This window comes from Canis lupus, chromosome 21 (genome assembly GCF_048164855.1).
Source record: "Canis lupus baileyi chromosome 21, mCanLup2.hap1, whole genome shotgun sequence".
In the NCBI taxonomy this organism is placed as follows: Eukaryota; Metazoa; Chordata; class Mammalia; order Carnivora; family Canidae; genus Canis; species Canis lupus.
Window position 1 is genome coordinate 809,923 of NC_132858.1, and position 22,583 is coordinate 832,505.

At 44.0% G+C, this 22,583-nt stretch overlaps 2 protein-coding genes and 2 long non-coding RNA genes across 13 annotated transcripts in view; 2 read left to right on the forward strand and 2 right to left on the reverse strand.

Moving 5' to 3' along the window:
* The first annotated feature begins 923 nt into the window (after nt 1–923).
* LOC140612238 (uncharacterized) lies at nt 924–4,842 on the forward strand. The gene is made up of 2 exons (XR_012013533.1): nt 924–2,230; nt 2,441–4,842. It is a non-coding gene; the product is annotated as an uncharacterized lncRNA (long non-coding RNA).
* LOC140612237 (uncharacterized) lies at nt 3,614–15,256 on the reverse strand. Its single transcript, XR_012013532.1, has 3 exons — nt 15,043–15,256; nt 12,901–14,846; nt 3,614–5,857 (listed from the first exon to the last, which is right to left on the reverse strand). It is a non-coding gene; the product is annotated as an uncharacterized lncRNA (long non-coding RNA).
* TMEM216 (transmembrane protein 216) overlaps nt 15,220–22,583 on the forward strand; it is a 29,712-nt gene continuing 22,348 nt past the window's right edge. For 3 of the 9 annotated variants that reach the window (XR_012013524.1, XR_012013523.1, XR_012013525.1), the window contains exons 1-4: nt 15,221–15,401; nt 15,948–16,049; nt 16,345–16,437; nt 19,082–19,283. Coding sequence is in view for 2 of the 9 variants with exons in the window: in XM_072789368.1 (XP_072645469.1) it covers nt 15,389–15,401; nt 15,948–16,049; nt 16,345–16,437; nt 19,082–19,283; nt 19,572–19,587 (426 nt within the window). In the remaining 7 variants the exon portion in view is untranslated. Of the gene's footprint in view, nt 15,869–15,947; nt 16,050–16,344; nt 16,438–19,081; nt 19,284–19,571; nt 20,143–22,583 lie in introns of those variants that run through there. The other 6 variants (XR_012013526.1, XR_012013527.1, XM_072789368.1 and 3 more) reach the window with 5 other exon arrangements.
* The window catches only part of CPSF7 (cleavage and polyadenylation specific factor 7), a 28,098-nt gene continuing 24,595 nt past the window's right edge, over nt 19,081–22,583 (reverse strand). For both annotated transcript variants that reach the window (XM_072789361.1, XM_072789359.1), the window contains exon 10: nt 19,081–21,928. The gene's annotated coding sequence lies outside the window, so the exon portion shown is untranslated. The remainder of the gene's footprint in view (nt 21,929–22,583) is intronic.

Consider the following 22,583-nt stretch of genomic DNA (forward strand, 5'->3'; position numbering starts at 1 on the left):
GTGGCGCAGCGGTTTGGCGCCTGCCTTTGGCCCGGGGCGCGATCCTGGAGACCCGGGATCGAATCCCACATCAGGCTCCCGGTGCATGGAGCCTGCTTCTCCCTCTGCCTGTGTCTCTGCCTCTCTCTCTCTCTGTGACTATCATAAATAAATAAAAATTAAAAAAAAAAAAAAAGATTAAAAAAAAGACTCTGAGATCATGACCCGAGCCAAAACCAAAAGTCAGACACTTACTTAACTGACTAAGCCACTCAGATACCCCTGGACTTTTGTGCTTTATTCAGACTCTCCCCACCATCAGAGCCCTAAACTGCACTCAGAAGAATAAAAATCCCTAACCTGTTTTGGCAAAAGAAACTTTTAAAATTCATGTGTTCATGGTATCAGTTTTCTATTGCCAGAATAATATGTAACAGACCACCATGAACTTCAGTGGCATGTGACAATAGTTATGTGGCTCTTTTTTTTTTTTTTTTTTTTTTTTTTTTAGAAAAGCTAATACTAGTATTTATTTTTGTATCTACTGCTTTTAAGCAAATAACATTCAAATATCTTCCCCAATATGTATGCTAATTCACAAGAAAAAATATTGACTGAACCAGTCACAAAGTTGTTCATACAAAAACACTAAAACCTGAATAACTGGGAGTTCACAGATGCTCCACTTGACTGTCACTCAGAAGCTGATTGTTCCCAGGGTAAACTTGATAAGTACTGGAACAAAGATTTTCTTGATGCAGGGAAAAAGCTGTGTAGAACTCTGTTCTTGGAGCCAGAGTTGAGCCGGACACTAGAATGTTCAGGAGATTAGGACATCTCTGTGCACTGGCTTTCAAATGTTCTTGAATCAATGTTACAGAATTTCACAGCCTTGGCCAAAGACAGCTTGGTATTAACATCAAAGGATCAAGTTTTTCAGTTATGTGGCTCTTGAGCCTTGGGGTTCAGCTGATCGGACTGGTTTAGATGATTTCTGCTAGGCTTGCTCATTTGTGTGTCAGCCAGGCAGCTTTGATGATCTTGGGATTTGGGGCTTTTGGCAAACCTAGGCTGGCCTCAGCTAGAATGACTGGGGTGTTCTGGTTCTCATGAGTCATCCTCCAGGGACTAGCCTGGGTTCATTCACATGACAGTGGCAAAGGAGCAGAAGAATAACCCCCATTGTGCAATACTTACTTCAAGCCTCTGTGTTGTGTCTCTTAGACTCCCATTGGTCAAAGCAAGTCATATGACTGTGCCCAGAGCCCAGGTGGGAAAGTACTACAAAATGTCCTGGTAAAAGGCACAGATACAGGGAGGGTCATGAATTGCAGCCTAACCACATCAGAAAGTTCCTCTGTGATACATCATTCAGACGTATTTTAGCAGGGGTTGGCAAACTTTTTTCATGAAGCACTAGATAGATTTTGAGGGCTATGTGGTCTTTGTTGCAACCATAAGCATACCTTGCTTTAGTGCACTTCACAGATACTGTGTTTCTTACAAATAGAAGGTTTGTGGCAACCCTGTGTTGAGCAAGTCTATTGGCACCATTTTTTCTAGCAGTATTTGTTCGCTTCGTGTCTGTCACATTTTAGTAATTCTTGCAACATTGCAAACTTTTTCTTTGTGGTTATATTTGTTATGTCCTCTGTGATCAGTGATCTTTGATGTTGGTATTGTAATTAATGGAGGCACAATGAACCACACACACGTTAGGGAGAAAAGTTAGGCCATAGATGTTCAGCATGCTGTGACTGCTCCACCGACTGGCTGTCCCCCATCTCTCTTGCTCCCCTCTGGCTTCCCTATTCCCTGAGACACAACAGTGTTGAACTTAGGCAAGCGAATAACCCTACTATGGTCTCTGAATATTCAAGTAAAAGAAGAGTTGCACGTCTCTCACTTAAAAGCTAGAATGACTAAGCTTAGTGAAGACGACCTGTCAAAAGTCAAGATGGGCTGAAAGCTAGACCTCTTGTGCCAAACAGCCAAGTTGTGAACGTGAAGGAAAGTTCTTGAAGGAAATTAGAAGTGCTGCTCTGGTGTTCCCACAAATAAAGCAAAGCAGTCTTGTTGCTGATACAGAAAAAGTTCGAGTGGTTTGGATAGAAGATCAGACCAGCCTCAACACTCCTTATAAACCAAAGCCTAACCCATGGCAATGCCAAAACTCTTCAATTCTATGAAGGCTGAGTGGTGAGAGAGCTGCCCAAGAAAATTCTGAAATTAGCAGAGGTTGGTTCATGAGGTTTTTTTTTTTTTTTTTTTTTTTAATTTTTATTTATTTACGATAGTTACAGAGAGAGAGAGAGAGAGGCAGAGACACAGGCAGAGGGAGAAGCAGGCTCCATGCCCCGGGAGCCCGATGTGGGATTCGATCCCTGGACTCCAGGATCGCGCCCTGGGCCAAAGGCAGGCGCCAAACCGCTGCGCCACCCAGGGATCCCTGGTTCATGAGGTTTAAGGAAAGCAGCCATCTCCATAACACACAAGTGCATGGTGAAGCAGCGGCAGGACTGCTGAGGCAAGACCCTCCTCCAGCAAAAAGATTATGGCTCACTGAAGGCTCAGATGATTTTTAACAATTTTTTTTTCATTTTTTTAAAGGATTTATTTATTTGTGGGGAGGTGGAGAGAGACTCTCAGGCGGACTCCGATGAGCATGGAGCCCAAGGCAGTGCAGGAATGGCCCCCACAACCCTGATATCATGACCTGAACCCAAACCAGAGTCAGATGCCCAACCTACTGAGCCACCCAGGTACCCCAGCAATTATTTTTTAATTAAGATAAATATGTAGGGTATTTTAGACATAAAGGTAGTGAACACTTTGTAGAGTACGGTACAGAGTAAACCTAAGTTTTATGTGCCCTAGGAAACCAAAAAATTCATTTGACTCACGTTATGGCAGTATTTCTTTGTTGTGGTGGTCTGGAATCAAACCTGTATTATCTTTGACATGTGCCTGTACTCCACTTGGGCATTGTAGTATGAAAGGAGCCATAGATGATTTGTCAGTGAACGGATGCAGCTGTGTTCCAGTAATACTGAGAACACAGATTTGAATTTCATATCATATTCATGTGTCACAAAATATTTTTTGTAGACTTTTTTTAACCATGTAAAAATGTAAAGCTATTTTTAGCTCAAGGGAAAAACAGGCTAGATTTGCCCCAGGCCATAGTATGCTGAGTCCTGGTTTATTTATTTATTTATTTTTTTTTGAGTCCTGGTTTAAAAGGCTAGAATAAAGTTCTAGGGAAAGAGAGACTATAGGTAATCAGCTGCACTGTCAAGATTTTAATAGTTATTAGAAAAGAAAAGGTACAGTGTTTAAATAAACCATGTAAGACCCCATATCCTGTAATTGGAACAAGTGATCTAAAAAAACCTAACAAGGGCAGCCCAGGTGGCTCAGCAGTTTAGCACTGCCTTTAGACCAGGGCCCAATCCTGGAGACCCGGGATCGAGTCCCATGTCGGGCTCCCTGCATGGAGCCTGCTTCTCCCTCTGCCTGTGTCTCTGCCTCTCTTTCTCTTTGTGTGTGTCTCTCATGAATGAATAAATAAAATCTTTAAAAATAAATAAATAAAAATAAAATAAAAGTTAAGCACCTGCCTTTGGCTCAGGTCATGATCCCAGGGTCTTGAATGGAGCCCCATGTCAGGCTCCCTGCTCAGCAAGGAGCCTGCTTCTCCGTCTCCCTCTCTGCCCACTGCTCTCCCTGCTTGCGCTCTCTTTCTCTGTCAAATAAATAAATAAAATCTTAAAAAAAAAGATTTATGCGGTTAATCTTCCCACTGCTCCCACTGCTGTATTTCAGCCATTGAGTTCCTTCTCCATCCCCTCCCTGATGATCTACATTTACTTGTATACTTCTTATAAACAGTGTAACATTTCAGAAATATTTCTACCAAAAGCAAACAAACATACAGTTTGCCATAATCCCATCCCAGTCATTTCAAATATTTGACAATATGTATATATATTTTATATGCAGCTGTGATTATGGGGAATATGCCGTAAAACAGTTTGCTCCTCTCCTACTTGTTTTTAAGATGGAATGTTAAATTAACTCCTTGGGGACAGTCAGCTTTCAGAGTTCAGAGGAAAGAAAAGTATTTTACAAATGCTTGGAGACTTTATTAGTAGGATAAGGTTGCTTCTGGCTGAGTAGTGCCTCAGTAACTAAAAAAAAACATAAAATATAAAAATTATCTTTTTAAAGGGCCTCGGAATTACTGAAGGAAAGAGGACTGGGGGACCTGAAATTCTAAAGTAGGGAGAGTCATAGAGAAGTGAGCTGACAATTTGCAGCAGATTTTTCTCTGGGGGTATTTGCTGATTCTGGGTTTGAGCAAGAAGCTAAAAATCCATGCATTGCCCAGATAGAGGGTTATAGCCAGGAAAAAGTCTGCTGAGCCAGGTTATCTGATAACACTGGAGAAACAAAACTGAGGGCTGGAGGAGCTTAAAACACAAACAATCATCTTCTCAAGATATTTACCAAGTCTTGGGGCCAGAGGCTATCTTTTTCAGAGCAAAGCTCTGAAAAGCAGAATAGAATTTTTGGCAGATATATGGTACTGATAATTAGAATTCAGGACCCGCCAGTGGGAGGGAACTGTGAACAGATAAAAAGCTCAGGACTCCTTACTAGGAACAAGATGAAACAGGTAAGCTGACACTTATCAAAATTGCCGTAGCCTCAAACCATTTAGTTCCCAAGTGAGTTGACACTATATTTTTATACATAATTTCTGGATCTAATAATTACTGGCAGTCAAGAGATAGGCCCATATTATTTTTATTTTTTTATTTTATTTTTTTAAAGATTTTATTTATTCATTCACGAGAGACAGACAGAGGCAGAGACACAGGCAGAGGGAGAAGCAGACTCCAAGCAGGGAGCCTGACATGGGACTTGATCCTGGGTCTCCAGGATCACTCCCTGGGCCAAAGGCAGGCGCCAAACCTCTGAGCCACCCAGGGATCCCAGGCCCATATTATTTAAAACCAGAGTAAAAGAATAGAGAAGAGTGACCCAAATACTGAAGAAAGCAGACAAAGAGTTTATGATTGAGGGTTGTGCTCTCTTTCTCAAGTAAATAAAATCCTTTTTTTTTTTTCCTTTTAAAGATTTTATTTATTTGAGAGAGCCCAAATAGAGCAGCAGGCAGAGGGAGAAGGAGAAGCACTGAGCAGGGAGCCTGACACAGGGCTGATTCCAGGATCCTGAGATCATGACCTGAGCCAAAGGCAGACACTTAACCAACTGTGCCACCCAGGTGCCCCTAAATAAAATCTTTAAAACTAACAGGGCAGCCCCGGTGGCTCAGCAGTTTAGCACCGCCTTAGCCCGGGGTGTGATCCTGGAGACCCAGGATCGAGTCCCACGTCAGGCTCCCTACATGGAGCCTGCTTCTCCTTCTGCCTGTGTTGTGTCTCTGCCTCTATCCCTGCAGGGAGCCTGATAAGGGACTCGATCCCAGGACCTTGGGATCATGACCTGAGCCAAAGGCAGATGATCCAACACTGAGCCACCCAGGTGCCCTATATCCAGGGACTTCTAATAATGGCTGAGATCCTGTTGGAATGAGGAACAGAGCAGAAAAAGCATTTAGGAAAACAATAGTCAAAAATCTCCCTAATTTGATGAAAGAGAGATTTATAGATTTAAGATACTTCACAAACCTAGAGAAACACAGAAAGGCCATCACTAGGATATCCTGGTCAAATCATTGAAAGCTAAAGATGAAAAGCAAATCTTGAAAACATCAAGAGCAGACAACATACCTCATATAGAGGAATAACGATGGTTTGCTTCTCAGTAGAATTTGGAAGCCAGGAGAGAATATAACAACATCTCTAAGATACTAAAATGAAAAAAAAGGTCAAGTCAGAATTCTGCATTCACCAAAAATATACTTCCAAGAATGAAGTTGAAATAGGTATTTTCAGATAAAAGAGAATTAGCTGTCAACAATCCTGCACTACAAGAAATGCTAAAGGAGTTATTTGGCTTGAAGGAAACGACAGATGGGAATTCAGATTCTCAGAAAGGAATAGAGCACCTCAGAAATAGTAGCCAGTTAAAGACTTTCTTTTTGTCTTTTTTTCCTGTTAATTTCTTTATAATACATATGCATTTAGAATGCAGTTTTTTTCCCTAGTATACAGAATATTGATCAGTATATGGTAAATATACTGGGCCATAAAGCAATTCTCAATTTAAAAGAGTATGCTCTTTGACAATAATGGGGCTGAGCTAGAAATCAGTAACAATAAAATAGCTAGGTGGTTCAATCTAGGTCCAATCAGGAGACAAGCTATACAATCATTTAAACATAAAAAGGGTATTACTATAAAGAATTAATAAATTATGGCAAAAAGAATAACTACAAAGATGTAAAGAGAATTCTAAAAGGGGACCTGAGGACTGAGGGAGAGTACTCAAGAAAGGACAAACTTGGCAAGGTCCCCCAACCCCAAGGCGGGGGTTCAGACCTCACTTCAGCCCACTGGATGGTAGACAAGTTCACTGGTTTAGCTAGGCCGGAGCTGCTTCACAGTTGTCAGGCAAGACACAACCCTCTAAACACAGGTAAGCTGAGGCTGGTGAGCAGGTGCAGGGAGTGTAAGGATACCATCTGCAGGCACCAGGCCCAGAGCATACAGTATCCACATTGGAAAGATTGCAGGAAACAACCTTCAGGCCACAGGTGAGCCAAGGCTGTTGGGAAGGTGACCAAAAGAGTTAGAGGAGTGTCCTGTGTGATGAGGCCTGGAGTGCATGACCTCCACACAGGGCATGGAGGGCCATGGGAATTAACCCTCCAGGGAGAAGAGCCAAAGTTGGTGAACAGATGTAGAGAGCGAGTTGGGGCACTGCTGTGGGTATGTGGTGTCCATGCCTAGAGGGGTCTGGGAAAAATGATGGTCCAGGGCAAAGGTAAAAAAGACTGAGGGTACAGATGCAGAGAGTTAGGGGGTTGCTCCAGGTGCAAGGCCTGGAGCATGCAGTATCCTTTTCAGGAGGGCCACAGCAAAGTAGTCATTGGGATTGGGACTGGACCAGGTCTGCCAGGTTGCTGAGGGAGTGTCTGCTCCTGGTGTGTAGCTGGAACAGAGCACCACCTGATGGCCCCTGATGGCCCCTGATGACCCTATGCACCTGCACTGCTGAGAGACCATGGCACTGGAGCACGGAAAAACAAACCAGAGCTCACTGGAGCCAAGAAGACAAATCCTTTCCTTCCTTGAGTGTCCCTCCACTGCCCTCTACTGACAAAGCTAACATCATGCTCACTGTAAGGAAGGAATGCTGAGTCCAGTCCATTATCAAAGAATAGGTACTAAAGGGTGAACCTGGAGCCGAGGCAAAAAATAGGTAACAAAATCCATCTTTTTGACTACTCAGATTCCATATGTGCTCTTCGATACATATTTGAACTTCCCTATCAGTTACATTCCTACCAATAAGATAGATCTATCCTTAAAAGTGATGTTCTCACCTTTCTCACAAATGAGAAGACACTGTCCCAATAGTCACTGTATCCAGAACTGACTGTAGTAATTACTCCACAATTTTAGTCCTAGTTCCACTAAATATTCTATTACCTAAAGATTAAATTATAAAGTTGACCTCCTACAATTTGTACATTAAAAGGGAAGTAAAAAGGAGAAAACAGTGTGTACAAATAAACACAAAAATAAAAGAAAAACATGCAAAGCTATTGTAGTCTTCATTTTTCTAGTTGGTCATTTTTGTAGCTAGTCCAAGGTCATAGTTGGGATCCATGGCTTTCTTCTTCAACTACCTATTCCATATTTCCCTTGTCTTCAGCTGAGCTTCTGCTGCTCTGGGCTCTTTACCTGGTAGAGGGACCCAAAGTCTCATTCTAAAAGATCTTGGTCCTTAATTGCCCTGCTTTTTGGGTAGCATGGATGCACTCAGAGGTGCCCCAGAGAATCCTCTGGGTTCCAGACAAAGTCTTCCTAGCCTCCATTGTATAGCAGCAGTAGAAATTTCCCTTGAGAATCAGCATCAATTACTCCAGCCAGTAGATTGGACCCCCTCCCTTTTCTTCACCCAGTGGTTTATGTGTGGGGCATAAGGAGCCCCATATGGCCAAGTGGCAATCCTATCTTGTAATTCAATGGTGCCATTGTTACATCCCTTTGTGGAACATTCCTCACTTGAGAAGTAAGATTTCCAAATCAGCAGGCTCAGATTTTTCAGGATAAGAGGCAAAAACTCTGTGGATTGATACAGTGTAATAAGATGAGTCATTCCTACTCCCACCTCTTGGTACCTGGATCAATTGTATGCTGGCCAGGGGGATGAAGCACCATATAATGGTCTCTGATTCAAAGATGTACTTTATTCTGTAAATCAGCCATCATTCTTTCATGGATTGTCTCCCACCTGGTGCTATAACTGAGTCTTCAGGAAGCTCTTCCACTTTTTAGTGAAGCCCCCTGGTTCCAGGTGATGAAATATGTGTGGGAAGTTCTGTTAAGTCCATGGGCATAAGCCCATTGCCACACTTCCTTTGCTGTGAAATGAGTATCTTGATCAGATTCAATTTTGTAGAGTACGTGGTGAATGTACATGGTGTTTCTTTTGGGAGGGCCCTGGGAAATGACACTCCAGAGCGTGGGTGGGCCAAGGTTAGTGGGTGGGTATGCAGAAGAGTTGGGGCACTACTGCAGGGGTAAGATCTGGAGCCTCTGGTGTCCATATCAGGAAACCTCTGGGAAACACCCTCTGGGATGCAGCAAGCTGAGCTGGTGGGCAGGAGTACAGAGGGAGCTGGATGCTTTGCAGGTGGTGAGGCTTTGGCAAGTTCGTCGCCAAACCTGGGCTGGAGCTAGAGGATTGCTGCAGGACCCTCCACTCTTGGCACACAGCTAGGGCAGAGCACCACTGGATGTCCCCCCCACATACACGTCTCTGACAGACTGCGCAGCAAGAGCAGATGCATACTGGAACCAGGAAAGCCCCTTTCTTCCTGCAGTATCCTTCTAGTATCATCTTATCATCATGCTCACTGCAAGGGAGAAATTCTTAAGAGTCTAGTCTGCTACCCCAGAATACAGAATAGGTGCTGAAAGGTGAATCTGGAGCTGAGGGGCAGTATATTGATAGTTGCCACACTGGGAAAACACTAAATATTTAGCAGTTAAATAATACACTTGTAAAGAATTCATGGATCAAAGAAGAATTCACAAGGGAAATTAGAAAGTACTTTGAATAATAATGAAAACATTAAAATGCCTACAATGCAGCTTTTATTAGAAAACAAAATTTTTTTTAAAGATTTATTTATTGGGATCCCTGGGTGGCGCAGTGGTTTAGCGCCTGCCTTTGGCCCAGGGCGCGATCCTGGAGACCCGGGATCGAATCCCACGTCAGGCTCCCGGTGCATGGAGCCTGCTTCTCCCTCTGCCTATGTCTCTGCCTCTCTCTCTCTCTCTGTGACTATCTCTGTGAAGCAGAGACACAGGAGGAGGGAGAAGCAGGCTCCATGCCGGGAGCCCGACGTGGGACTTGATCCCAGGACTCCAGGATCGCAGCCCGGGCCAAAGGCAGGCACTAAACCGCTGAGCCACCCAGGGATCCCCAGAAAAAGAAATTTTTTAAAGATTTTATTTAGAGTGAGTATAAGTAGGGGAAGGGGGCAGAGGAAGAAGCAGACTCGCCCTTGAGTAGGGAACCTGACAGGACCCTGAGATCATGACCTGAGCCGAAGTCAAGATGCTCAACTGACTGAGCCCTGGAAAAAAAAGATTTAAAATCAGTGTCTTGGGGCACCTGGGTGCCTCAGTTCGTTAAGTATCCTACTCTTGATTTCCGCTCAGCTCATGATCTCAGGGTGGTAGGACTGAACCCCTCATCGGGGTCCGTGCTCAGTTCAGTATCTGCTTGAGATTTTCTCTCCTCCCTCTCCTCCCTCTGTCCTTCTCCCCGCTCACCTGCTCACTCTCAAATAAATAAAATCTTTTAAAAATTAAAAAGTAAATAAAATCAATGGTCTATCACTTTATCTACAACTAGAAAAAAAAGAGCAAAGTAGAAAGAAGAATAAAACCTGGGACGCCTGGGTGGCTCAGTGGTTGAGCGTCTGCCTTTGGCTCAGGGCATGATCCCAGGGTCCGGAATCAAGTCCCACATCAAGATTCCTGCATGGAGCCTGCTTCTCTCTCTGTCTATGTCTCTGCCTCTCTCTCTGTCTTTCATGAATAAATAAATAAAATATTTTTAAAAAATGAAAGAGGGAATGTTCCTATAGATCTTATGCATATTAAAAGGATCAGAAGGTTATTGATAGTCAATTTTATGCCAATAAATTTGATAAGTGTTATGAAATGAACAAATTCATCAAAAGACACAAATCACCAAAACTGGCTCAAGAAAAAAAGAGAAATTGAATTCATAATGAAAAGCCTTCCCATTAAAGAAAACTTCAGGTACAGATGACTTAATTGATGAATTCTATCAAACATTTGGGGAAGAAATAATAATCCTATATAAACTCTTTCAGAAAATAGAAAAAGAGAAGCATTTCCCAATTCCGATCATTTTATGACACCCTGATATCAAGATTGACAAATATTTCACATGGAAACAAAACTATAGATTAGTATCCCTCAAGAACATAGATGCAAACAGTTTTCAAATTCTAGCAAATTGAATCCAGCAATGTAAAAAGAATAACAACATAACATGACCAAGTGGAATTTATCACGGAATGTAAAGTTGGTCTCACATTTAAAAATCAATACGTGAAATTCACCAAATCAATAGAATAAAGGAGGAAAGGCATTTGATCATTAAATAGATGTAGCTGTGATGAAATTCACACCCATTCACGATGAAAATTCTCCGTAAACTAAGAAGAGAAATTTCCTTACCTGGTAGAAGGCATCTCTGAAATACCATACTCAATGGTGGAAGACTGAATGTTTTCTAGAATTGGGGAAAAGGCACAGATATCCACTCACACTACTTCTATTCAATATTGTATTAGCTGGCCCAGAGCAGTAGGAGAAGGAAAAAGAAAAAAGGCTTATGTTTTTTTGAAAGTAAGCTCTAGGCCCAATGTGGGGCTTGAACTCATGACCCAGAGATCAAGAGTCACATGCTCTACCATCTGAGCCAGGCAGACACTCCAAAAGGCATACATATTGAGAAAAAAGAAGTAAAACTCTCCTTAATTGAAAATGATCACCATGAAAGATGCCTGAGTGGCTCAGTGCTTGAGCGGCTCAAGGCGTGGTCCCAGGGTCCTGGGATTGAGTCCCACATTGGGCTTCCCACAGGGAACCTGCTTCTCCCTCTGCCTATGTCTCTGCCTCTCTCTTTCTCATGAATAAATAAATAAAAGCTTAAAAAAAAAAGAAAAGAAAATGATCACCATGAACATAAAAAATCCTAAAGGATCAACAAAAAGTCAGTACAATTATATGTTAGTTTGATTTAGCAGGACATTGGATTACAAGATGCAGCCATATTAGCATGTAGAGGGGAATTTATAACCTTAAAATACAAATATTAGAGAAGAAAGACTGAAAAGGTAAGCTTTAGGTTTCCATCTCAAAAAGAACACCAAGTAAAACCTGAAGAAACTAGGACAAAGGAACTGAGGACGAGCAGAAATCTATTAAGAGAAAACAAATATAGAGTGAAGAAAAACCAGAAGTTGTTTCTTTAAGAAAGATTACTAAAATTGATAAACACCTATCAAAAATAATCGATAAAGGGGCGTCTGGGTGGCTTGCTTGGTTAAGTGTCCAATCCTTGATTTCGGCTCAGATCCTGATCTTGGGGTTGTGAGATTGAGCCCTGCGCTGGGCTCCATACTCAGCTGGGAGTCTGCTTGTCCCTCTCCCTCTGCTCTTTTCTCTCTCTCTCTGATAAACAAAATCTTTTTTTTTTTTAAGATTTTATTTATTTATTCATGAGAGACACACAGAGAAAGAGGCAGAGACACAAGCAGAGAGAGAAGCAGGCTCCATGCAGGGAGCCCGACATGGGACTGATCCCAGGTCTCCAGGATCACACCCTGTTCTTTTTTTTTTTTAAAGAACAAACAAAATCTTAAAAAAATAATCAAGAAAAAAAAGTCAGGAAGAAAAAGGGGCTATCACTATATATCCTGTAGGCATTAAAAAACATGAGGCTGTTATGAGAAACTTCGCATCAACACACTTGAAAATGTATAAAAATGGGAAGATGTTTTAAAAACACAAATTTTTCCAAACATTACTCAGAAAATAGAAAATCTGAATCTGAAATCAAGTATACATTAAAGAAATTTGGTCATGATAAAATCTCCTACAAAAAAAATCCAGGTTTAGGTGGCTTCATCAGTGAATCCTTCTTCTAAAGAAATAAAGTATTTTACACAATTTCCTTCATGTAACAAAAAGAAATATTTCTCACCTCATTTCAGGTGCCCAACTTAACCTTAACGCCTAACTTGACAAGGTCCTTACAGGAAAGTAAAATTACAAACCAATCTCTCTCATAATGTATGTAAACACCTGAACAAAATATTAGCAAATGAAATTCAATGATATATAAAAAGTGTACTATAGCTACTAAACATCCCCAAGACCACCTCCAGACTCACTGATTTGCTAGGAGAACTCACAGGACTCGGCATACTTTGGCTATGATTTATTATAATGAAATGATACAAAGCTAAAGTCCGTAAAAAGAAAATGTGAAGTCTAGAAGAGCAAGCTTCCAAGAATCCTCTCCCAGTGGAATTACATAAGATTTGCCTAATGTCTCTAGCAGTAAGTTGTGATAACATGTATGAAATGTTGTCTACCAGGTAAGAGACTTGGGTGTCCAAGGATTTTATTGGAGGATAGCTACATAAGCAACCTCTATTTAGCACGTACTTACCAAAATTTGACTCCCAGAAGGAAGCAGGTGTTCAGCATAAACCACATAGTTTGTACAGTTTAGGCACAGTGAGCCACTTTGGAAAGGTGGAAACACTTCTGAAACCAAAGTTCCAGACACCAGCCAAAGACCAATCTTGCAAGTAGGACTTCCTAAGGACAGTAGTCTCAGGCCTGCTATGTCAACTCTTTTCTACATAATATCATAAGCAAATGTGTTTCTTCCCAGGAATGCAAGCTTAATTATACCCTTGAAAATCCATGTAATTCATCCCATTTGCAGAATAAAGTGGAGAATCATAGGATCATCTCAAGGGCTGCAGAGAAAGTATTCAATAGAATGTATCATTAACATTTCAGCAAACTAGGAAGAGAAGGGACTCTCTTAAACTGAGAGTATCTGCAAAAAAAAAAAAAAAAAGTCCTTATTTAACATATTGATGGTGAAAGCTTTTTCTTTTGAGAACTTTTAAGATTTCTTAGCAACTTTCAAATTTGCAATACAGTATTATTGACTATAGGTCATCATGAGGTACATTACATCCCCATGACTTATTTGTTTTATAACTGAAAGTTTGTGCCTCTTGATGCCTTTACCCATTTTGTCCTCCACACACCCTTCCACCCTCCCCTCGGGCAGTCATCAAATTATTCTCTAGGAGTTGAGTTTTGTTTTAGATTCCACATGTAAGTGGAATCATATGGTAATTGTCTTTCTCTGTCCTATTTCCATTTGGCGTGAAACCATCAAGGTCTATCCATGTCGTTGCAAATGGCAAGATCTCATTTTTATTATGGCCAAGTAATACGCCATCGAATATATACAGCATATCTTCTTTCTCCACTCATCGGGAGATGTCCATTGATGGACGCTTAGTCTGTCCCCATATCTTAGCTACTATTATGAATAATGTGGCAGTGAACACAGCGATGCATCTATCTTTTCAAATTAGGGTTTTGTTTTCTTGGGATGAATACCCAGTAGTGGAGTTACTGGGTCATGTGGCATTTCTGTTTTTAATTTTTTGAGGAACCTTCATGTTTTCCAGAGTGACTGCATTAAGACACATTCCCACCAACAGTGCACAAGGGTTCCTGTTCCTCTGCATCCTCGCCAATATTTGTTACTCTCATTCTTTTGATAATAGCCATTCTGACAAATGTGTGGTGATATCTCACTGTGATTTTGATGTGCATTTACGTCATGAGTGATGTTAAGCATCTTTTCATTTGTTGGCTATCTGTATGTCTTCTTTGGGAAAATGTCTATTCATGTCTTCTGCCCATTAATTGGATTGTTTTGGTTTGTTATTGAGCTGCATAAGTTTATATATATATATATTTTTTTTAATTTTTATTTATTTATGATAGTCACAGAGAGAGAGAGAGAGGCAGAGACCCAGGCAGAGGGAGAAGCAGGCTCCATGCACCGGGAGCCCGACGTGGGATTCGATCCCGGGTCTCCAGGATCGCGCCCTGGGCCAGAGGCAGGCGCCCAACCGCTGCGCCACCCAGGGATCCCAGTTCTTTACATATTTTGGATATCGACCTCTTCTCTTATACACGACTGCACTGTAGGGATGCCCGGGTGGCTCGGCGGTTTGGCGCCGCCTTCAGGCCGCTCACAGGACTTGGGTGCAGGAGAACCGGCTGCTGTGCGGCCATCCCTGCCGCTCGCTGCGCTAGGGGCCATTCGGTCTCACCATCTACTTTGGGTCGCGGCAGGTGTGCTCCCAGCCATCCTTTACGAAAAGGGCGAGCGGGGCCAGACGGTGGTTTTCAGGGCTACAAGCCGCGTTGTTTCTGTTGGCGACGGTCGAGCCTAGGCAGCGGCGTGACCCGAGCTGTCCGCGCGGTGTCCATGCGCGGGCGTAGCCGTGCTCCCCCGGAAGAGCCTGAAGCCGCAGGGAGGGCAGCTGGCGCGTCTTCCTTCTAGAGACGGACCATCTGAGGCCCCAGGCCGTGGGCGGGGAAGGTACGTGAGCGGCGGTACGGGGTGGGCCTGCGACCGCCCAACACCCTCCTCCTCGCGCGGCCCCGCGTCCCCGCGGGCGGCCCCGCGCTCCTGCCGCTCCCAGCCCCGCCCCCCGCCCCCCGCCCACACACGCTGGAGGCCGAGCCCGGCCGCGCGCCCGTCGCTCACTGTGGGGTTGTCCTGAGGAGAGAACCGAGGGCGCGGCCCGACCGCCGCCGCTTCCCCCAGGTGCCGCCACCCGCGTCGGGGGCCCTCGAGACCTGCCCCTGCCCCTGCCCCGGGCCTCAGCTTCGCGCGCCGCGACGGGCCCGACCGCAGCCGAGAGCGCGGACGCCGCGTCTCCTCCCCGCGCAGGCGCCGCGGGCCCGGAGGCCGCCCCGGACCCCGAAGACCATAGAGTCCGCGGGCGGGCAGAGCGGCCGGAAGCAGGGGCCGCTCCATCCCCGCTTCCGGCCGGGCCTCGCTGCTCCGGGAACGGCTGCGGCCGCGGACGCAGTTTCCATGGGGACAGAAGATGGCGTCGCGAGGTGAGATTCTGGAGGTGTGTGTCTCTGGTCCTGTGGCCCCCACTGTCCCTCTGTCCCCCGCTAGAGCTCTCCTAAACGCTTCGTTTTCGGGTGCCAGGGACGCCGCTCGTCGCTCGCGTAGACTGGGGTTCCGCAGCCTCACCCACCCGGTGCCCGAGGCCTCGAGGTGCGGGTCTCAGCAACCCCCACATCCTGGGCTGGGCCTGTTCCGGGCCGGCTCGGCTTCGAATCCGCTGCGTGTCGTTGAACAGGCCGGTGCTGGCCTCCGCGCCCTAATTTCCCAAATGGGGCGCAGCGACGGGATGAGATCTTAGACTTTCACCCCGAAGCCAAGAGCCGGCTTCGGCGTGATCCCGGGGACAGAAGCGGATCCTGGAGGCCCCTGCACACGCACACACCCTCGTTGTCAGCAACAAGAAGTGCCCCCAAGAGGCCTTTCCCTCCAGCTGCGACCTCGTTTCCTTCAAGTGAGGCACAAAACCATCCGGAGGGCAGAGGGTGACAGGCCGTCTCGCACACCCTCCTCACTTGTGCTCATCTTTTCAGGTAAACGGCTGTCCTCCACCCCGCTGGAAATCCTGTTCTTTCTGAACGGGTGGTACTATGCTACCTATTTTCTCCTGGAACTCTTCATATTTCTTTATAAAGGTAAGGCCTGGGGCGTGACTAACCTCGTCCCAACATCCCTTCCCCACTTCAGCCCAGAGCCAACTCCCATCAGGAGCCTTATTTTTCATCCTTTCGTTGCTCCTTTTTAGAGAAGTGTTTCCATCATTAACACACACTGAGTTGACATACCCTGCAGCAGGCTAACAGATCCTGTCCACATCTCACTGACTGGTTCTTGGAAAGCTGATAAGACTCATGCCCTCTTTATTCCCAAGTGTGGGGGAGTTCTTGTGGGTGCTCTTATGTTTGCAAACTCTGGCTTTTGTGTCGGCAGCTCTCCTCCTACCATATCCAACAGCCAATCTAGTACTGGATGTGGTGATGCTTCTCCTTTACCTCGGAATTGAAGTAATTCGACTGTTTTTTGGTGAGTGTTGTCCAGAGAATATTTCCATTCCTTCTCAGACAGACTGCTATCTGTAACTTAACAAGAGGTACATAACCTAGTTTCACAATAAGAGATTGGATCTGATGGAATGTCCCATTACTCCCTCTCTGAAGTTTCAAGCTGCTTCATTTTCTGGGTCAGGCTTTACTAGTTTGTTGCTCTGTAGAGACAGAAGTGGGCAGTAGCATGAGTTTGTTTTGTTTTGTTTTTTTAAGATTTTATTTATTAGAGAGAGAGAGAGAGAATGAGCAGGGGGAAGGGCAGAGGGAGAAGCAGACTCCCTGCAGAGCAAAGAGCCTGACTTGGGATTCAATTCCAGGGCCCTGGGATCATGACCTGAGGCGAAGGCGGATGTTTAACCAACTGAGCCACCTGAGATTTTAGATAGGTTCTTCCTAACTTCCCAAGTGCTATGAGAGCCTGCCTGGTTCCTATTACTAGCTTGCTTAGGAGAATAGATTTGACTATAACTCCATGTTCAGGGCAGTATATGTCACACAAGAAAGCACTAAGGTCCCCTCTTCTCTCTGAACAGGATTTCTTTAGGACAAGTTTTTTATCCTCCCAGATCCAGAGTAGATTCCTTATTAGTTAGAAAATATCTCATCCCAGGAAACAATGTTAAAACACAGGCTGAGAAGAAAGAGTATTTGCAACATATGTAACAAAGATAGAAGGCTCACAGGAGTAACTAAAGATGACCTAATTTTAAAAATTGGTAAGGGACACTAATAGGGAGTTCACATAAGAATAATCACAGAGAATCATTAATCATGATAAAATGTCCAAACTCATTAATAAAAAGCAAATTGAAACAAGGTAATAATTTCATCCATCAGATTAGAAAGATTTCCGAATACCCATTATTGTAATGGGTATGAGGACCAGGTCTTTCTATTCCACACTCTTTGGGAATATAAGTTAGATTAATTGTTTTTGCTAAAGTTTTGTCATGTAAAATTTGTATTATTTTTAAAAATATTTATTTATTTGAGAGAGAGGGCATGAGTGGGGTGGAGGGGCAGAGGGAGATGGAAAGAATTTCAAGCCGACTCCTCACCGAGGACAGAGTCTGATGCAGGGCTCAATCCCATGACCCTGAGATCATGACCTGAGCTGAAATCAAGAGTCGTACCCTCAAGTGACTAAGTCACCCAGGCACCCCTAAAATTTGTATTTTTTTCTGAGACATAACAATTACACATCTAAAACTGGTTGGTAAAGAGACAAACACTTCCACAGATATGCAAAGGTATCTATAGGAGAAGGTTTATGGCCACGTATTTTGTAACATCAAAACATTAGAGGGGTGCCTGGCTGGCTCAGTCATGGAGTGTGCAACTCTTGATCTCTGGGTTGTAAGTCCAAGCCCCAAGTTGGTGTAGAGATTACTTAAAAAAAAAAAAAATCTTAAAAAAAAATTAGAGGGTGCCTGGGTGGCTCAAACGGTAAAGCATTTGCCTTTGGCTAGGTCATGATCTCAGGGTCCTGAAATTGAGCCTCATTGGGCTCCCTGTTGAGCGTGGAGTCTGCATCTCCCTCTGCCTCTGCCCCTCCCCACCTCATGCTTGTTCACGCTCTTTCAGATAAATAAAATCTTAAAAAAAAAAAAAAAATCGGAAACAACTTAAACATCTAGCAATAGGGGATTAGTTAAAATATGGAATTGCTTCCGTGAAATTGTTCATGGCCATTAAAAAAAGAATAAGGTAGTTATATGTGAAAAGATACATTAAATGGGAAAAAAACAAGTTGGAAATAGTATGTACAGTGTGATTCTATTTTTATTTTTTAATTCTACTTTTGTAATAATAAAAAGTAATATGTAAGTATACAGACATAAAAAAACCTGGAACAGTATGCATCATTCTATAATAATGGTTATCTCCAGTGGGGAGCCATGGGGTCTTTTAGTTTCTATATTTCCTAAAATTATTTTCTGTATTTATGTTAGTTGATTCTTTTTTTTTTAAAGATTTAATTTATTTATTCATGAGAGACACACAGAGAGAGGCAGAGACACAGGCAGAGGGAGAAGCAGGCTCCAAGCAGGGAGCCCAACGTGGGACTCGATCCCGGGTCTCTAGGATCAGGCCCCGGGCTGAAGGTGGTACTAAACCACTGAGCCACCGGGGCTGCCCTAGTTGAAAGATGCTCAATGATTATATATTGTAATTAAAAATATATATATAGGGACGGCTGGGTGGCTCAGCGGTTGAGCGTCTGCCTTCAGCTCAGTGTGTGATCCCAGGTTCTGGGGATCGAGTCCCACACTGGGCTCCCTGCGAGGAGCTTGCTTCTCCCTCTGCCTCTCTGTCTCTCTCATGAATTAAAAAAAAAAAAAAAAAAAAAAATTTTTTTTTCCCTGAGTAAAGAAGCTGTTGTCTCTTGAGTGGGAGCCAGACTTGAAGCAGGACCTTTGGAGTGAATGACTCCATCCTGTGGCACCTCCAAAGCCCTTCATTTTTAGCACGCTAGGACCCTCTTTATAAATCTGCCCATCCCCATTCAGGATGATTTTTCTCTGCCTTGCCAGTCCATCCCATCCCATTCCCTCAACCTTTTCTCTGAGCCCAGGGAAAGCAGGCCACTTGGAGGTGACTCCATGGGCTGTATCTGACAGGTACAAAGGGGAACCTCTGCCAGCGAAAGATGCCACTTGGGTTTAGCGTGGCCTTGACCTTCCCATCTGCCATGATGGCCTCCTATTACCTGCTGCTGCAGACCTACGTGCTCCGCCTGGAAGCCATCATGAACAGCATCTTGCTCTTCTTCTGTGGTTCAGAGCTGCTGCTTGAGGTGCTCACCCTGACTGCTTTCTCCAGGTACTGCTGCTGAGGGTTCATTTCCTGTCACCTGAGGGTTGGGTTCCCAGCTCATCCTAGGGAGGGATTCATTGTTCTTCTGAAGCTTGAGGGGTCTGAAGGACTTTCAAGGGGAAAGGGGATGCCTATGGGACTGCTTTTTCTACTCAGGGTAGACGGTTACTTAGGGAAGACATTCTCTTTGTTCTTTGGGGCCAAGAGGCTTGAAATACAGAACAGTTCAGGCCAGCTGCTCTTGTTCACTGGTCTTTTAACATTTTCTTTTTTTTTTTTTCTTTCTGCCATCAGTATGGACAGGATATGAAATACAAAAATTTCAGCCAGCAGCCCTTATGGGCTGAGACCACAGATTCTTCTGGTCTTTAGCCACATCAATGAGAATTGGTGGGTCAAGTTGTCCTGGGACAGGTTGCAGCTTTTCCTCAACACAGACATTTGGGCAGCAAACAGCATAAGGCCACTGGGCATCATCTTCTAAACCAGGACCATCAACCTAAGAGACTGTTCTACACTGCAGTGTAGGGAGGGGCAAGGTTGTCCTGTCCTGGCCCTTCTCAGAACCAGTTCTCTGCTGACCTCAAGTTTTCTTTGATCCTCGTGGCCAGAGCATCTTGTGTGGACCAGGGAGGCTCCTTGGGCTTCCAGCAGAACCAGAGCCACATCCTCCCCATGCGTGCTGTGCCATACCTGTCACATGGGCAGAGAGCCTCCGGATGCTTTGCTCCCAGGGTGATGCAAAAGCCTTTCATTTCAGTCCTGAGACTGAGCTCCAGACCTTCTTTTAGCGGCTCATAGTGTTATTTTTCTACTCTCATCATGAAACAAACATTATTTTATAATAAATGTATATTTTCCATCATGGGAGTTGAAGCCTTTTCCTTCTGGCACCTATTCCTAGAATTTCATCCACTCCAAGGGAAGGTAGGGACTTTCCCAGCCAGTGGTTTGTTTTCAGGCTGTGCTTAGCAATCCTATGCAGACACGAAGGCAGTGATTTTCTCCTCTCAGCTCTAGCCTAAATTAATCCTTAAAGGCATTGTTAACTTATGTATCTTCTTCAGGCCTGTCATCCGGTAAAAGACTGCTTATATTCTTCACCTCTGCCTCAAAGCCAGCTTTTCTCTCATTCCTCTTACAGATGATTGTCAGCTTTCCAGAGTGAGGCATGAATAATTAGAAAAAGCATATTCAAAACTTGGCAGTATTTTTTTTGTCATTTATTTTAAAATTTCAAGTTAATGTAAAAGGAACTTTTTTTTTAAAACTGGGGAAATGTTGCCCCACATGAGCATATAATTCATTCATTCCCTTCCCCAAGTAACCATCTTTTTTTTTTTTTTTTTTTTTTTAAGATTTTATTTATTTATTAGAGAGAGAGACAGGCAGAGGGAGAAGCAGGCTCCATGCAGAGAGCCTGATGTGGGACTCGATCCCAGGTCTCCAGGATCACGCCCTGGGCTGAAGGCAGCACTAAACCACCAAGCCACCAGGGCTGCCCCCCAAGTAACGGTCTTTAAAACTATTTCTCATCTTGGTTGGTAGTGGCTTTTTTCTTTCCCCCCAAAAAGCTACCAGGAGCCATGACAGACTCCACTTTAGAAAACCTTGAGCCATATGGCCCCTCTGCTGTCAGGGGAATCCTAGACTATCTGCTCTTGCTCAAAGTCAAAAGTTAATTGGTCTTTAAGCATTTCCATGCTGGCTTTTAATTCTGCTTATTTCCCGTGATGGAGCTCATTCTCAGCCTATGAAGGTCTCTACTGGCCAAAGCGCTGATAATTTTGGTTTCCACAAATTCTGTGTTCTTGACTCCTGGCTGCCTTTGGGGTCTATCCAAGAACTGTAGTAGACAGCAGTAATCCACTACAAAACAGTAACCAAAAATCCAGTAGGTACTTCCCTGATACTTCAGTCACAAACCCTGACTTTCTGCAGCTCACACTGCTGCTTTCTCTAGCTTTTTTTTTTTTTTTTTTTAAGATTTTATTAATTTATTTGAGAGAGAGGGGAGGGGGGACAGAGGGAGAAGCAGGCTCCATGCAGGGAGCCTGACATGGGACTCGATCCCGGGTCCCCAGGATCACACCCCGGGCTGAAGGCGGCACCAAACTGCTGGGCCACTGGGGCTGCCCTCTCTAGCTTATTTTAAAGACGTTGCTAGCATCAAGCTAGACAGGAACTTGTTCTCCATGGCCTCCCCATTTCTTTTAGAGGTTCAGTAGTTAAGGTCACTCTGCTGGCAACACACATAAATGACTGAAAGGCTCAGTTGGAAGTTTAGAAGTGACCTAAAATTAAAAGGGACCTTAGAAAGGGATCTAATCCCCCACTTTGCAGGCTTAGAGAAAGTAACAGCCAGGTAATCATACTGATTACCAACAGTTGAATCTAGAAATCTTGTCCTTGGAGTCTCAGTCTAGATCAAGTAAATTCCACTCCTCAGCAGGTACCACTTGAGGATGAGAATGAGTGGTTGGAAACAGGTTTAGAGCAGAAGTCCTCTTGTTGATTTCATGGTTCTCCAGGAGCTTAGTGCCTTGTGCTGCTTGCAGATGGTTTCATGGGGTGTTCATTCTTCCTGGTGCTTGCTGGAGCCACCATGTGAAGATAGAGTCAAGCCAGGGTAGAACGTCCTACAACAGAAACTGAGGCAGCAGAGGATGGGAATGAGCATAGTCTTTCAGGGTCAATGTGGTCAGATGCTATCTTCACTAAATGCCAAGGGAAGCCACCTTACAGTCCATCTAGATAGGATCAACATTCTGGAACAGTAGAGAGGACCTGAGTAAAGGAGCAGGCCTTGGTCACACAGACTGGTAGAGATATTCTAGACCTGCTCAGATATTCACACTCCTGGCTAGAACTTCTCTAGAGGCTGAGGTCTGGCCCAGTACAGGAGACACTTAGGACACACAGATTCAGGTTTCTGGCTCTGTACCATGGCAGCAGTGTCTAGGAGACGAATACTTACCCAGTGCCTGGCAGAGTAGACTTATCCTACAAGGCAGAAGATCAACTCAAATGTTAAGTCAACCTGTATCTGAGGGCATTCGGCTTAAAAAGAGTTGGGGTTTGAACTAAGAGTAACACAAAGATCATTCCTTTTGTTACACCATGGTAACTCTTCAATGAAGAATGTGTTTACATCTCTAAACTACCAGTCCTCACAATTTAATTTACATGAAATTCATCTAGAACATAAAAAGTAGATTTCTAGACTTCATGTAGATGTGGATGCAGCCCAAGAATGGGCTTTTCAAAAAGCAATCACAACATGTAACCAAGATGGTTGGAACCATC